The sequence below is a fragment of the Xiphophorus couchianus genome, chromosome 8 (assembly GCF_001444195.1).
Source record: "Xiphophorus couchianus chromosome 8, X_couchianus-1.0, whole genome shotgun sequence".
NCBI lineage: Eukaryota > Metazoa > Chordata > Actinopteri > Cyprinodontiformes > Poeciliidae > Xiphophorus > Xiphophorus couchianus.
The window spans coordinates 28497670-28514895 of NC_040235.1; the positions used below are offsets into that span (position 1 = coordinate 28497670).

At 38.1% G+C, this 17226-nt stretch overlaps 1 protein-coding gene across 3 annotated transcripts in view; it reads right to left on the reverse strand.

Moving 5' to 3' along the window:
• Window positions 1-166: 166 nt before the first annotated feature.
• Window positions 167-17226, reverse strand: part of dennd1a (DENN/MADD domain containing 1A) — a 28821-nt gene continuing 11761 nt past the window's right edge. For 2 of the 3 annotated variants that reach the window (XM_028024688.1, XM_028024689.1), the window contains 18 exons: window positions 16260-16329; window positions 15897-15977; window positions 15397-15450; window positions 14600-14710; window positions 13530-13630; window positions 11694-11739; window positions 11427-11528; window positions 11154-11279; window positions 10725-10826; window positions 10504-10591; window positions 9364-9404; window positions 7413-7484; window positions 7137-7193; window positions 5799-5948; window positions 4462-4526; window positions 3091-3228; window positions 2663-2903; window positions 167-2172 (listed from right to left, as the gene is read on the reverse strand). In XM_028024688.1, coding sequence (XP_027880489.1) covers window positions 1132-2172; window positions 2663-2903; window positions 3091-3228; window positions 4462-4526; window positions 5799-5948; window positions 7137-7193; window positions 7413-7484; window positions 9364-9404; window positions 10504-10591; window positions 10725-10826; window positions 11154-11279; window positions 11427-11528; window positions 11694-11739; window positions 13530-13630; window positions 14600-14710; window positions 15397-15450; window positions 15897-15977; window positions 16260-16329 — 2686 coding nt within the window. In that variant the 3' untranslated portion in view covers window positions 167-1131. The remainder of the gene's footprint in view (window positions 2173-2662; window positions 2904-3090; window positions 3229-4461; window positions 4527-5798; window positions 5949-7136; window positions 7194-7412; window positions 7485-9363; window positions 9405-10503; window positions 10592-10724; window positions 10827-11153; window positions 11280-11426; window positions 11529-11693; window positions 11740-13529; window positions 13631-14599; window positions 14711-15396; window positions 15451-15896; window positions 15978-16259; window positions 16330-17226) is intronic. The other variant, XM_028024691.1, reaches the window with a different exon arrangement.

The following is a 17226-nucleotide window of genomic DNA, read 5'->3' on the forward strand; positions in this document are numbered from 1 at the left end:
CGATGTCAGTAGTGATTCTTCCTTTTGGCTGGAAGACCATTTATGGTATACCATTTATGGTTTATTTTCATTTATGTTGAAAATAAGAATTTAACTGACCAATGAAAAAAAAAATCTGTAAAACTTAAAATAAAAAGTTGTAGGAAGAAAACACACTATGCAAATGCAGTGTTTCAAAAACCTCATTTGTATTTATTTATACAGAAATTTTAAAATGATCTTGGGGATATTAGTCTAGTGTAGCTGAGTGATTTTGCTTAAAATATTATATATTTTTAAGAACAGAGGAAACATTTTCACAGGTCAAGTACAGAAGCATAAAAGGAAGATTCATCATGAAGGCCAAGAGAAAATAGCACAATATAAGAACCAACAAAAATATAAGCAAAACAATGGCAGGATGGAGGGGCACAACCATTTATAGCTACTCAACTATAGTGATATCTGGATGGTTAGCTGGAAAATACTGTGTGCTTTGGAGATCTATAGAGAGTGTTAATGTGATAGTACTAAAGTCTGGTGACACTAGAGAGAGATAGAGGGGAAAAAAGTGTGTTGGCAATTAGCAATATGCTACAAACTGTTTTTGAAGCGAAGCTGTCTTTAGATGGGATTTTATGCCACGGGTCCTGAAGCAGAGCCAGAACCAGATACACTCTGAGCAGCAGGACAGAAGGAGTCTGGCCGACGGCTGGGTGGCCAACCCACTTCATCTAGACTGTCAGTTGTAGTGTAGAAGCCATACCACTAAGTCATCAGATGAACTAAGCACAACAGCAGTAGTACGATATTCTACAATCAAAGAAAAGCTCATTATAGAGCATTTGAACCTTGTAATAAATAATCAAATCAAAAGACATTTCAGTTTCTGAATCCAGGAGATTTAGTGAGCTAATGAGCCAGCCATGTCTGAATTCAGTGCATGACCAAACTGCTCAGCTCTGAACCTAAGTGTGTTTAGTAAGTGTTGTTAACACAATGAGCTTATTCCTTCGGATTAAAGCTCACAGCTAACAGTCCCTGTTGTGTCTGCGTGTCGGGGTTTTTTTGCCCTGTCACTCCACTGCAACATTAGAACAGCAAAAAAACCTAGACAAAGAACATTGTGTGTATCACATATGATGCACACAATTAGTCAAATGTTTCCCACTTCCTCCTGAGGTCCTCTACCTTCTTCTTCTGTGGTATAAGAGGTGAGGCCATATGAAGCAGGTCCCCAAAAGGATCTGGAGGGTTCTGATGTTCTTCTTGTGCCTGCAGAGGCTTTGGCAGCGTGTTCATAGGTGTGCTGAATACACAAGCGGAATCCACCAGGGCATGGCTGCTGCCAGAGGAGCGAGGCAGAGTACTGACTGAGGGGGCGGCCGCTGACGGGGCCAGTCCGTGGCTGGGGGGTAGGGTGGAAATGCAGGGGGACGGCTGTCTGTGGAGTCCTGATAATGTAGAGAAGGGCTGAGGCTGGGATGGAGCGTGGATGTATGGACCTAAAGGAGGACCATAGACGGCTGTAAAGGGATTTCCACTGACAGTTGGTGAGTAGTGCTGCAAAGACTGGGCAAATGGGTTTAGAGATATGTGAGGGTGAGGAGGAAAACGGGGCAGACTCTGTGGGTAGGGTCTGGGTGCTAGAGCTGGCTTGCATGCAGGTGATGCCCTGATATCCAAAGCATCTGGGAGAGCAGAAAGGTTAGTCTGTGCTGAGCTGCTTAAGGGGTCCAAAAGCCTGATCAGATCGACACTGTCCTCATCAGGTTGTGGGGGCCTCTGCTGGAGTTCATCTGAGGTCATGCTCAAAGCCTGCCGGAATTCTTCTCTTCCTGGAGTAGTTCTTCCTTCACCATTCCCTGAAGTCTTGTAACGCATTTGCACAGCAGGGGGCACCAGAACAGTTCCCAGCTCGGGTGTCTTCCTTCCGTGGGGTCGAGGAATAGTTATGTTACCAATAGCAGAGGGATCTAGAGAGTCTACTGCTATGCCAGAGCTTTCACAGAGAGGGGAGCAGGACTCCATTTGCACTGGAAGTTGGACAGACGGAGGCCTGTCACAGGCAGGAGGCACACAGACAGGCAGGAGAGACGGCTCCTGGCCTAGACTGCCCAACTTGTTGTAAGGATTGGAAAGCTTGAGCCCTGGAAGAGTTCGGGAGTTTTCACTGATGCTCAGGTCCAGTCTCTGCAGGAACAACCAGACAAACAGAACACTGCATAGTTCATGTTTCACTACAGAGGTCAGCTAGATTAAACATAAACCTTCTGTTACTGTTGTTGCCTGCACATCTAAAATGTTTCCTGAATCATACAAATGTGTTCAGTTTACTACTTGTGGCATTTAGTTGAAGTTTTTTACATAGTAAAAATAGATCTAATAATTTGACTAAAACTCAATCATGAAAATTTCACATCCTGCTAAAAGCAGGGAAACGGACGGAGAGAGAAGTGCTGACAGCAGAATCAAGAACAGTTCTAGCCTTGTCAATGAATGGGATATTTCACATGAACATTCATTTAAAGCACACATGGTTTCTTTGACTAATCATGTAAACCCAGTGCTTTCCATTCCGTTTAATTTCCTTTGTATAGTATTATATTGTGATAATCTAAACTTTTATGCAGCCTGCTGGGCTTTTCGTTGTTTATGCTGTAACTCCTAATGGATGGCTGACCTGGAAGGTGAACTTTGCTTGTAACTCTCCAAAGTCTTTCGGTGTTCTCAGGTCCTCCAGACTCTTAGCCAGGGTGATTGTTTGACACTCGGGTTCATCCTGGCATCCGAAAATGTCTCCCAGCAGGTTGACATTGGAGAACCTTTCAGTAACTGGACTAGGAGGGGCAGTGAGGCTTTCTGCCCCCAAACCACGATCATCTATCAACTCCACCTCCTTCAGGGAGCGGTATGGCTGTGGCCTGCAGACAGATGAAGACTTTTGGCTATTTAAGTCTTTAGTAACACAGGATTCTGTCATAAATAAGGTCCAAAGAGGTTTTGTTTTTAGGACATAATGCTAGCGATAGAAATATAGACATATTTCACTGGTAAATATGGGAAGGAAGTAGAAAAAGATTTATTTAAGGTGATCAAAGAGATGCATACAGAGGTGACCAGTCAAAAGGAGTGGAGAAAAGAAAACTGTCAGGAAAGCCAGAGATGGACTCATCATCATAATGGAGCTCGTCCCCAGATGAATCCTCTGACAGAAACACTGTATAGTGACGAGTAGGACGGACAGAACTACAGAGCAAAGACAGAAAAAGAAAATTTACAGTGCATCACACAGATTATCTAGTAAGTCAAAAAGAGACAGAAAGTAGAAAGGGAAATTAAGTCAAGAAGGACCTGTAATAAATTTTTTTAGACACTGAACATTAGATCTGAAAACATTTTCTGTTAATTAGTCAGGCAATTTTTTAAACATGTAGTGTTTTTAAACATTTTTAGGGATTTTCCCCCTAAAAATGCAAGTGTGTGAATCACTGCAACTAAGCTACTTAATGCTTTTAATTTCAGATATTAAAAATTGTACGGTAACACTTTATGTGACGGGGTGTGCATAAGACTGACATGACACTGTCATAAACATGACATAACACCTGTTATGAACATGAAGGAGTCTTTATGAATGTCTATGACTGTTGTCATGAAGTGTCATTTGGTAAATAATGACACTTTTAATGCAAAGTTGTTCTAAAAGTTGCATTGAAAGTCCATTAAAAGTGCCAACTTTGCATTAAAGTGTCATTATTTACAAAATAATACAAAATTACCAATTGTACAATAAAAACAAGTAACATTACAGATCCACCTCTCTACTTCTGAAGTCAATAACTGAAAATTATTTACATAGACTAGTAAAACTTTGAAAAAGAAAACTGTTTTACCTATTTTCAACCTAGAGCCTAAATCCAACCGGCTGAAGGGGTTCCTATTTCATATCGAATCTAATAAAACATTTGTATAATGTACCAAGTACATGATTAAAAGAACTGTTAATAAAAAAAGACCAAATGCATGACTACCTGATTGAGAGGAGAATCATTACAGATGCACTCATTAGGGTTTCTCAGTTGATAGAGGTTTACAGAAAACCTGCCCACTCCGATTTTAAACCGATCATGACTTCTTTTTGTAGAAGGCATGAAATAGAAACATGTGATGCAGGTTCTTTGATAAGTGAAGTTTCAACAGAAACTGAATAAACATTATTTCAGCTTGGGTATCAAACCATATCTTTCTGACCTTTAAAAATGCATCAGAGGGAATGGAACTCTACAGACCTGCCAACCACCGATCAGAGACAATACTGAGAAGACAGGTCAATTTTGATCTCTGGTCTATTTCATTATTTCTGCCGAGTTCTGTCAGAACATTTTAGTAGTCCAGGCATCTTTAGTGCAGGTAGTAAGCCTTTTGCCGTACATACATTTTGTTTTTAACTTTAGTGCATATAATTAAATATATGCTTACTGGTCACAGCTGCTTTCCAGACTCATGTTACTGCTTGGTCTCTTTAATAGTGTTGGTGGTCGGGCCTGTAGTAATGACAAAGCAAAGGATGCAATTCCACATCAATATGCATAAATTCCAGTTACCAAAAACACAATGAACAATTTGACCAGAGAGAGATGGCTGAAGTTCAGTTCAGTAAATGCAGAGCTTGTAGTTGAACACAAAAAGTCATCCTTTCTGCAGGACAAGTCAAGAGAAAAAATAACAAAATATCCAGAATAATACCCTAAATCCATTGCAAGCTGATGGGGAAATATTGCGAATGTAGAGAAGTAGCAAAACAGGAAAAAAGTTCACAATTCCTTATAAAAAAAATGAACTCACTGCTTCATAGTCAATGTTATTCATGTAATTAAAATGCACTTGTTTAAATGAGCACAATTACCAGAAAAATAATTTAGTAACTGGCAGAACAAAAACAAATATTTTTTTGATTCTAATTGCCTCTATTTTAGATCAAATAAGATGAGTCATCACTGTGGCAGACATATCCAAAAGTTATGTCAATTTGACAGTTTTATCAATTTTGTTTCTCACAGAATGTCCCAAACAATGCCTAAGGTGGGTAAAAGGGGTCTAAATTGTCTTGATACAGATCTTACTACAGGATTGTAAACCAGGTCTTTCACTGGTCTGCATGAGGACAATGAGCATCCAGAACAGCTGACAAGGGAAAAAGATGACACTCATCATAGTGTATATGTATATGAGCTGACTCCAGCTCATATACAAAACATCAACATTAGTTTATCTGCATAAATCTGCAATGATCTCATGCACACCTCCTCCTAATAAACAGTAATATTCAGTAAATTAGAATACATGTCCTGATGAATCTTGTTCATCAGATTAAAAGTACCTTTTGAAAATAACAGCACACTTTTCATTAAGCTCTCATTTCGGTTTTTAAAAATACTATTTTTATTGGTGTGATGTAACAATCTAGTTTTAAATGTCATGTTTTCACTGTAAATGAAAGTTGATTATAATTACCATAACAGAAATGAAGGCTTTCAAACATCCATCTGTGCAGAATTCATCTATAGTGATAGCAAGTTCCTAAAATAAATAGGCTTTTCAATATAATTTATTGAATGGGTTTGTACTTCAAAAGGCTTTAAAAGTGCCTTTATCTTCTATTTAGAATTCTTTTTCCTAAACAAAATATAATTTACGATATATATTAATACACTATTAGGCAGTTCAATTATACTAAATATAATCAAGCTTCATTATGCACTTTTCAGGACTATATTGTCCTTCTTCCAGTTCAGCCCATGTTCACTTTAGCTCACCTGTCCAAAGTGCACAGTGACTGGCCTGTGGCCGTCCCATGTTCGCTCGGGTTCCTCCCTCATGACGGCAGCAGTGGAGAAAGCAAATTCTGCTGTGCTGTCATCATCGACTGCTGACTTAGGGGTGGTGAAGCCGTTCTCGCCCTGCTCCTGAAAATGGGAATCACATGAAGGAGGACTGAAATGCCCCTCGGGTAAGGAGAGTATGTTTCGGGTTTTTCTGTGTGTGTGTGTGTTGGCGTGTGTTTCAAAGAGAAAAACTTTTCAGTAAGGTCTGAGTATTCATATGTAGAAACTACACAAGCTTGTATAAGTGTTACTTGTTCTTAATCTTTTCAGTTTTATGTATCTCACAGAATACAGATGCAACAGGTTTCAATCCGGAACTTGCCTTGAAAACAGCACAATGACTGAATTTAGCAGCCATGTACAAACATAACTCACTGTGCTCACTACACTGTGCAATGCAGTGTAAAAACGTCTGATGCTACAGTACTTTAAACTGCATTTATTTAGATTATGGTAAGTAGTGTTATTATTAGTATTATTAGTAAATATTAGAAATAGTAAAACATTCATCCATCCATTTTCTGTACACCCTTGTCCCTAGTAGAGTCGGGAGGGGTGCTGGTGCCTATCTCCTGCGAACGTTTCGGGCGAGAGGCAGGATACACCCTGGACAGGTCACCAGTCTGTCGCAGGGAAACACAGAGACAGACAGGACAAACACGCACACACTCACACCTGGGGAGAATTTAGAGAGACCAATTTACCTGACAGTCATGTTTTTGGACTCTGGGAAAAAGCCGGAATACCCACAGGGAAAACATGCAAACTCCATACAGAAAGAACCCAGGCCGGGAATCGAACCCAGGACCTTCTTGCTGCAAGGCAACAGCTCTACCAACTGTGCAGCCCTAGTAAAACATCATGTTTTATTTTCTTTTTGTTCTCTTACTAGAGTAGCATGTTTTTTGTCCTTTTTTTGTTTGTTCGACAAATGACCATGCAAACCTTGTATGAACCCAATGTAATTACAAACTGCTCCTCAAAATTCCACCAAATATAGCAGAAATTTTCAGTTGTTCTCAAACAAACATATTATTCCTCCATCATAATACTCGTGGTACAACACTGGAGCAGTAAAAATGAAAACTGAATTAAAAGCATAGGGTAACTTATTCTGTAATAGATTTGGGTCTATTACAGTAAACACATGAGGAACATTGTTTACCTGATTGAAACATTTTGGTCTTGATAAAGATCCTGATCTGGCTATTGAGATTGGATCATACAATTTTTAGAACTCATTGGGTAAATACCTACAGAGTTACATACCTTCTGCTTCAATCGGCTTTTGACTTCTTTGATGCGCATTTTAGCATGGTCCTTTGCCTGTTAAACAAACACAATTGGATCTTCACTGCCCTTGCAGTTTGTAAGCAACTTAAAAGTTGAGTCTCAGGAGGAGGCAACCATTTTGTGACTTGTCATCATAATGTTGGCTGCAGCAGAATTAACTATTCTGCAGAACGTGTGTTTTTTCAAGCTGTTTCCTAATGACAGAAATATAATGCATTAAATGAATAGTTTTGAACAAGGAAAAAAACTTACAAACTTGTACACAGTCTTCATGGCTGGATTTGCCTTGGTCTTCACTGTTTGGAAGATAGCTCCACCCCCTTTCTGTTTCAAAACATTAAAGAGTTAGAGGTAGAAGTCACACCGTTAATACACAAAGTCTCAAAATGAAACATTACTGCATGAGCAAGGATGTAAAATCTCTAAATGCCTCCAGCCTTTATGTGATTAATTAATGGCTAAATAATCCATCAATCTAATGTAGTGAATAAAAACTGCACCCATACATATGATTGGAACCCAACAAGTATCCCAACTCTGGCAGAGGTTCCGGAAACAAGGAAGAAGTTAAGAGAAGCTGTTCTATGAACCAAAGCATGTCCTAAAATCCAGTGTACAACAGAGTATGGAGGGAATGTAGGTCATACTATATGCAATCCCAGGTTTTCAACAGCTGGTGCAAAAACAAAAATGGCCATTGCCAGGTTTTGGTTCTTAGCTGTCTCCAAGAACTTCAGGCCTACAGGCTACGACCTACAGGCCTGAAGTGCTACTTCAGGCCTGTAGGCTGGTTGACAGGCCTTAGTACCTCTGAGGCAGCATTCAATGGAATCTCTTTGGAAGCTATCTGCGCTGCTGCCTCTTGGAATCTCCCGATACCTTTGTGAGATTCTACACAGTGAATGTGGGCACTGGTTTCAATGGTGTTCAGGGTTTCCCCCAGTGTATTGTAAGCCTGGCGGCCATCATGCTTTCCGCTTTAAATAGCGTTTCACTGGCAATATTTTCCCGTAACATAAAATTACCCAGTAATAGTTTTACATTTCTTGCCTACTTGTTTTTGTATCTTTTAATACAAAAACATGGTGGACCACTGATGGACTGCCCATGGACCACCTCGGCGAACCGACCACCAGTCTTAGCAAGTTTTCTCAGGGAAACCATGGGTGTTGATTCAGACAATATTGTTTTTTTTAAGAGCAGGCTCAAGACCCATCTTTTTAACTTCATTTCCTGAACTGGATCATTTCAGCTCAGTTTATACATTTTTCATATAGTTCTGTGTTTTTCCATGTGGGAAATAGGAGGGTAACGTTTGTTTTTATTTTGTGAGTATATTTTGTATAAATCTGTACAGCACTTTGATCTGCTTTTAGTATGAAGGGTGCCATAAAATAAAATAAGACTGACTGACTGACTGACTTGAAGAGAACTTGTTGCAGCGCTCTCTGTAAGGTGGGCACCATTTTCTTTTTTTCTCTTTTCTATTGCGATTCCCCAGGGCTCTTGGTATTCATCATTCAACAGAGATGCCTAAAGCACTGTCAGTAGGGAGGAAATAGAACTACAACTATGACTAGCTATCATCATTATATGAATCCTGGATGAATCTTGGATGACCTGGATGACTGGCGGTCATCATTGTGTTTTCACGAGAAGATTAAGGGACTATGTCTGGAGGCACGTGATTATACCGATTCACTGGTACCACAGGTGACTTTGTTGGCATAAAATACTCAACTTGTGAATAAAGAATTTAAAAAAAATTCAGTGCTTAAAGCACCGCCTGTGGCTGTCATCCAGGATTCATAGAACCATAATTTCAGTCGTAACTTCAATTTAGTCCAACATCTGTGACTCTACATAGCTATATTCAGCAGAATTATAACATCCACAATTGAATTCTTCTTTCATACAGCACTGCAACCTGAGCGTGGGTCAATAAGAAGTTGTAAAAATAAACTGTTATTAAATGTTTCTGGGCTGTTTTATCAGCAGAACATAATCAATATGTCCCTTACCATGGAATAAAACACAAGGAATTTTTGTGGTGTAATGCATATTAAAATCAGCAGATACAATTACAGTGTGTGTTCATAACAGTCAACTGCAGCCAGTTATCTAAGGGATTTCACCAAGTAACTTGGAATTAGATGGAAAAACACATCAATATAACTAATGGATGTATGACAAATCAGCTCACCTTCACAGTAAGCAGCCACTGGTGGTAGGTCCTGTCACTGCCTGTGGGAAGGAATCAATGAAATTCATGTCAATATAACATGACTAACAATACAAAAAATAAGAAACATTTCTTTAGTTCTGTGCCTCTCCTATATAAAAACACAGAAAGAGCTTCACTAGCCTTTAGCCCTGTTTATTTGTTCTTATATAGAAAGAACCCCTGAAACAATGTTTCTGTGTCTGATCTGTCTCCCTCCACCCCATGTTGGTTGTTAAAGATAATTGTTCACAACTGTAATTAACAATTTACTTTCACCCCATGCTTTCTCAGGGAGATGGATTTCAGCAAAGCTATTGACTTTGCTGAACTCTCTAGGGTGATTGTGAGTTGTTAGTGTAATTATTAGTGTGATTGTCTTGAGTACTACAGTATTATAACTCAGCCAGTTACTTTCAACCTACATGCAGATTTTAAGTAGCTGCTTGCATAAAGTTATGTTGTCAATAATGCAGCAGCCCGTAGGCAAAGAGGTACAGGGAAAAATATATAGAAATAAAAGCCCTGACTCAGCAATGCCGATACCACCTCTCATACAGGCCAGGCCCTTAACCCGGTCCTCTCAGTAGCATGGCACAACCACCAGCAACAAAACCGCCTTTCACCATGCAGGAGTCTGCATGATTACACGTGTCTGATGGGAGCACACCACTCAGAGACATGGTTCAAACACCCATACAAACAACACTCCCATAGATGACAGAGGTGCCATCTATGAGGGATGCCCCCCTGCCACACCAACAACAACTTTGTAGTTAATTTGAACGTATGTAATTCAATTTAAAGCTATTTATTTGACTTGATTTAATTATGTATTTCTGTATAATTTTTTTTTGAAAAGTGCCTTGAGGTGACATTTCTTGTACTGTATATTGACCTTACATAACTAAACTGAATTTAACTTGAACTGACTTGAAAAGTAACCTTACATAACTTCTGTGACCTGGTTCCCCCCTTATATTATGGTAGCATTATGGTAGAGGGAACATTGCGCAAAGTTAAGTTTAGAATTTAACTGCCAGTCTAAAGTCATTTTCACTGTTTTAAATGTCTGTTTCACACTTTAAACACACAGTTTTGTAGAACATGTAGGTGGCTCACCGGCATACTCTCCCATGTTGATCTCGTCTTCAAAAATGTCATTGAAACCCTCTCCTGCATTTAACAGGTCCAAGCGACCATCAATGAACTACATTAGAAAAGCAAAGTTCGGAAAAAGAAGATCCAAATTTTGCATGAGCTCATAGATTCCAAACCCATTGAACACAATTGATGTTAAAGGTGAGATTTGACAGGAGCAGCAGTGGGTGCTCTATTTATACCTGTTTAAAGAGCTGAAGTTGAATGGCATTCTGAAGGAACTGTCTCATGGCACTGGAGCGATGGTTGATAAAAGTCTCCTCGTTGAATGTTATTGGTTCCCCCTAAAAACATCAAAATATACAATTTGGGTCACACCGCTTGTTTGGGTCATGCCTAATTGTTTGTCTCTGTAACAAACAATTAGGTGTGAAGTTGTTGATGAACTATATTTAAACATAACACATGAACAACTTGATATCTAGATACAGAGAAAATAGCAATTCCAACTACCAAAAAATGTGATTCTGAAGGCTTCTGGTTTATGTAATAATTTGAGGAATGAAACTGGTTCTGAGTACGAAACTGGACCTTATAAAGAGTGCCCAAAGATAAACAACACGTTTTGTCTGGAAGCTTTTTCTTTTAAATCAAATCCATTCCAGACTGACCGCTTCAAACTGCAGAGCATTCCTGTAGCTTCCAAACAGAGACACCTGACTCTTGAGAAAGGCTCGAGCCACACCATCTCCCGTTGTAGTTGAAACTTTCTTCAAACGGCTTTTTAAGGATGAAACCTACATATTATAAAGTCACACTCATTAATACAAACTTTATGATGGGTTTCCACAGAATAATGAGTATTTTATCTAACAATGGTGATTTTTTAGTTTTGCCTTCCTGATCTCTAAACAGCCATTTGTAGCTGCCCAGTAGTTTCTCACCACATCATTGGGAAGGCTTTGAAGGTCATCATAGGGGGTTTCTAGGGTGTTAGTGTCCACATTTAAGAGGACCACATCATCCAGAGCCATCCCTTGAACTTTCTACAAAAACAACAGAAGCAAGTGGCACAGTGACATGATATATTTTATTTATGAAACAATTTAAATCATCTCAAAGCTAACACAAGCCGAGCTAAATATAATGCAGAGACTCAGATTGCTTTTCATGATCCAGTTCAAGTGGGCAATAAAGTCATAGACCACTACCTCCATCAGGCTGGAATGTACTCCTATGAGGAAAGGCATTGGGGCACTGAGGGAAAAAACAGAAAAAAAACCTGTTTATTTAAGGTATGACAACACCTGAGACTATGACATTAAATAAACACTATCAATTCCCATGCAGTTTAGTGGCTCTTTAGATCCATTCAACAAATTAGAATATCATGAAGTGATAAAGTCATTTTAGGAACTATGTCACTAAGCAAAACACATCATGTACATTAATTATATACATATACATGTTTGTAAGGCTTTATGTCTTTTACTTATGATTTTCTACTTAGAGGTAATGAAAATATTTTAAATTAGAATATTCAGTTTTACATTTAAAAACAGAAATGTGAGCTTAGTAAAATTATGTTTAATACCTGCTTAAGTTGTTTTCTTTTTCAAAAGGTACTTTAATCTGACAAACTGGACTCACTGGGCTGTATTCTAAATATTTGAATAGTATAGTACTTTGTACCTTTCCACTCTAAAACATTATTCCTATGTGCTGGAGATCTCTCAATTAAGAGTCAGGTTTTTCCATCACTGCTGTTGGTTTATGTCACAACACAAACATCACTTCAATACGCTCACTGTGTCTTCATCAAATGCAGAAGACTGCAACAATTACAGTCTAAACTAAATTTTCTACATCTGTTTCCAATGATTAAGTGTTTTGTTATGGGGGATGCCAAATGCATGACTTCATCAAAGCATGACTGTTATTATACCAGCCATTAATGGCTGACAGTAGGGACAGCTACGGTCATTTTCACACCTTGTAATCCAGGAGACCTGGTACGGTTGGCTAATCCAGATGACAGCTACATCTACCAATAACGTTTTGCTTACTTTATTTTTAGAAGTATGGCTAATTAGTTACGAGTGAAAGTATTACAACTTTTTTTGCAAGCTAGCAGATATCCAAATGGCAGAAAGCAAGCTCTCAGAGACCTAGTGGCACACCAGTTGCTGGACAGCCTAGCTTTCTGTCCACAGGTGCAGTCACCAATGGGCTTCTCATCAAAGCGGGGAGAAGAAGGAGTGAGTTGAATGACGACTGATGTTATGTCAGTCCTATTTACAGAATCAAGTTTTAGAGCTGTCCTGACAAACATCATAATGCCATTTAACCTTCTGAGTACTAAAATACAGGAGGCCTTCCACATATGCCTCCTTTGTCATATCAATGCTATGAAAACGAACATAACATATATATATATATATATATATATATATATATATATATATATTTGTTTTAAAGGTTTTATTTGCACTAGTGGCCTTTATTTGAGTGGAAAGACAGGAAAGTGGGTAATGAAAGAGGGGGAAAACGTGAATCAAAGGTCATCAGGCGGTGACTTGTAACTGGGTTGACCATGTCAAGGACTAAGGCCTCCATACAGGGATTGTACTTTACTCGTGCACCACCAAAGCACCCTGCATATTTTTCACTTTTAGTAGTTTTGTCACTTTTTAGTTCTGTGTGACAGCAAACAGCAAACAGAACTGTATCATAGTACTTTCAAATTTAAGGCCACAAGTATGCATTTAGTTGTTTATTTTCAAAGGTTTTTGTTGCACTAGTGGCTTTTACTAGTATGAAGACAGAGAATGAGCACAAAGAGAAGGGGGAAGACGTGCAGTAAAGGTCACCAAGCTGAGAACCAAACCCTGGATGGGTGTATTGAGGACTAAAAGCCTCCGTACATTAGGCACCCGTGCTTCCTCTACATGACACCAGAATTTCTTACAGTTTTCTTACATATTACACATTGGCCTTGGTAAAAATTTAGGGCTGTTTCCTTACAAATTTTAAAGTTTCAAACTCACCAGCAGTAGTCTAACAGATGTTGAGGAAGCACAGGAATGTAAACATGTTGCCAGTACATAGGATACAACATGGCCGCAGACCCATGTACACAAGCTGTCAACTGGAGACAAAGATCAAAAACAGATGTGACAACTCATTTTTCTACCCTCCTTCCAACAGCCACTTATGCATGATTTAAAAATACAATACATGTTTGTCAGTTTCATATGGGATATAAAACAGCCAAGAATGTAGAAAACACCTGCTTTCATCCATTATATTACTATCTGAAATCTTGCCACTAGATGTCACTAATTCCCCTTGCAATAAGTTCAATTCATATTAATAGCTATTTAGTAGTTCAATAGTTGGACTTCAACAATATTATTCATTTAGGTTGTAATTGTCACATACTGTATATTATGAATTTTAGTGATTTGTATAGCACAGTTTAGCACAGTTTTTCATGCTCCTCAGCCTTTGAAGGAAAACTTTGTCTCTTAGCCTACAACTGTACCAATCTGTTAATTAAACAGCTCCGTGTGTCTCTTAACTGCTTCCTGTTCAGTCAATTTCTGAGCTTTATCAATTTAAAAAGCTTGCAGCTGTTAAAATGATTGCTTTGGGAACATGAGACTGAAAAGAGCTGAAAAGGTGTGTGCTGAAGCTCACAATAATGCACCATAAAAACAATAAACTGGAGCGTTTGCAATTGCTGCAGTAACTCAATGTCTAGAGATGACACCTTACAAATACTTGTATGAAAAGCTCACACATGCCTATTCAAAAATACAATCTGTGTCAGTAACGTAAAATGGAAAAAAATAAAATAAATAATGCTCCTCCAAACAATGATAGCTCTAAAAATAAAAAAATGATTTTAGGTGGAGTTGTGCTATACCACAACCCCCACACTAACTAAGCTGGCTTTACTTAGCACCAAGTAAATCAAATTCTTAACAAATAATGTATGTTTTATACTAAATGAAAGAAAACAACTACACAATAACAAAAAGGCCAATACTGACAACTAACTTCTGACATGATGAGCAGGACAAAAAAAGAGAAGGAAACAGGAAGTACTACTTACAGTGCTCAGTTTGCTACAGCAGATGAGGATTCGACGTTCATAAAGCATACTAGCATACAAATGAAGCATGTTATTGACATCTACTGCTACAAAGTACTCTGTTAGGTTTCTCTGTAGAGGTAAAACATGAAGAGATACATAGTCAGGACAGTTAGTTGTGGCAAAATCTCCATATGACACAAATTATTTCACATAAATTTTATAGGTTTTGATGCATTTTAAACTTCCCAAAAGAGCAAAGAACACTCTTAGAAGTCTAACTACGATATTTATATATCGATGCTTGCTGATATATTATTCTGAGCAGTAAGTACCCTCAGCTGTCTGAATTACCAAACCAACAGGACATAGTTGGCTTAAAGAGACCTGCTTAGATTTTAATAAATGACAGGAATTCCATCCTAATGTACTTCAGTATCTATTAGGTATCTATTACATTATCATCTAGATATCATAATATCTGTTATCCATCCAAATGATAGGTGGGGCTAATCTCCACTGGTCATTAAGCAAGATGCAGGGTCCACCTAGACAGGTGAACAATCCATGCAGAAAGACCCCAGACCAGGATTCAAACCAGACCTCCTTGCTGCAGAGTGACAGTGTTAACTGGTCCAGGATGCCACTCTATATTAATATCAACTCAAATCCATTTTTAAACTGTCAGCATATGAAGTCACAAAATTTAGAAACTCATTATGCCTTCTAACCTAATCAGGAAGCTAACGTTCAAACAGTGTAAAGACAATATGAATAATGAGGTTACTGACTCTCAGGGTAGGGAATTCAACACTCACATTCTCGGGTATGCTTGGGAGTTCCCTTATGTCAGGCACAGTGAAAAAGGAATGCTAGACAAAAAACAGTGAGACAGCGTGAGAGAGAGAGGTATAAACAATAGACTTGCATTTGCTTAAATGATTACTGAGGATAGTTAAGCTCTAAAATATTCCAGATTTAAATTTTAAATTATTTTTACCAAGATATTTGAAAATGAGGCAAGCATCTCTCTTTTGCATCTTTAGCTTACCACATATTATCTATGAAGCCAAGACCCTGCCTGGGCCACTCAAAATCATTAGTTACGGTACTTCCAGACCGAGGCAACATAGTAGTCAAAATAAAATATCTAATTGAATTTTGAATAACTTAGGACTATATTTTATACACACAAAACACTTCTGAGACAGTAAAATATCATAGGTGCTATGAATTCATTAACAGAAATGCAAATGTGCAACAGCCATAACTATTCAACTGATTTCAAATGCATGTATCGTGAAGAATTGGAGCTTACCACACCAAGGTGAACGGGGACTCCAGGCTCAGGTATGGGGAGTGTATGTAGTGACACCAGGAGCTCTTGCCACTGGCTTTCCTGTAATATTACACCAATATCAATCCATACAGCTGCAGTAAAAATTTTCCACTGGAATAATGACTAATTTCAAAAGTCAAACTGCAGAGTGTGGACACAGAAAAATTAAGCCCACAGCTGATATGAAGACACTAGACAGATACAAAAATATATGTTAACATATTCCATCATTACATGTGAAAATCAGCGGGTATCAAGGAGATCTATGTAAACTCAAACACCCAATGATAATTTGGAGACAAACAAGAACCAAACATAACATGCGAGAGTGGAATGAGTCACCTGGCCTTTGACAGTGCAGTCAGCAAGGATATTCAGCAGCTTGTAGAAAACTTCAAACCACGGCAGGTAGCTGAGAGAAGATACATTTTTAATATACATTTAGTAAGGCATCATTTCAATTCTAAATTAATCATTGGTTGTAAATTTATGGACTCAGCACTATTTTTAAAGGATTTAAAACGTAATGGAAGCTTATTTGAAAGCTTTTATAGATTTTAGGTTGATTAGCATGGCCAAAATAAAGACATAGCACATGCCATAAATTATTTTTAACATTGAGTAATGAAAATTCTGACTTTGCACTTCTAAAACAATTACTTTTCATTCAACTCAGAGAGAATACAAAATACAAAAATAGTTTATTTTGAGGATTCATGATTATTTTGTTTTTCTCCATATCCTATTACCATCATATTACAAAGCACCATAGGGGGCATAGGGAAATTTTTTCTTTTGCGTTACCTTGCAAAACTTATGCGTTCCCTCACAATAGGTTTTGCCTTCCCTTGCAGTAAATGTCAATTTAAAATTTCATATGCAGACACGTTTAAAGAGCCTCAGTGAAAACATGTTTATTCTTAACTCTTTGGTGCAAAAAGCTGTTTGAAGATCAATTTATTCACTGCATGTTTATGTCTGTGTAAGGTTGTGACCGAACGGCACATGAAAATGGCTCCTTAAACTATTCAGACCAACACAAGAGACACAATCAAAACTGTCAGATGACTTATTACCCCGTGATAATAACTCAGAAATAGTCCAAATAGTTTGGATGTATTTTTTCTTCCTTTTCTACTTACTTTAAAGTTTCTGTTTATATCATAGGTTTGTGTTGCATTTCGATCCTAAAGAAAAAGATAAAAAGCTTCCGATATTTCACAACAAGATATTAACATACATAGAAAAGCCTTAAGAAAACCTTATACTATAGCAGAAAGTATACCTTAAAGAAAGGCTTACAGTATTC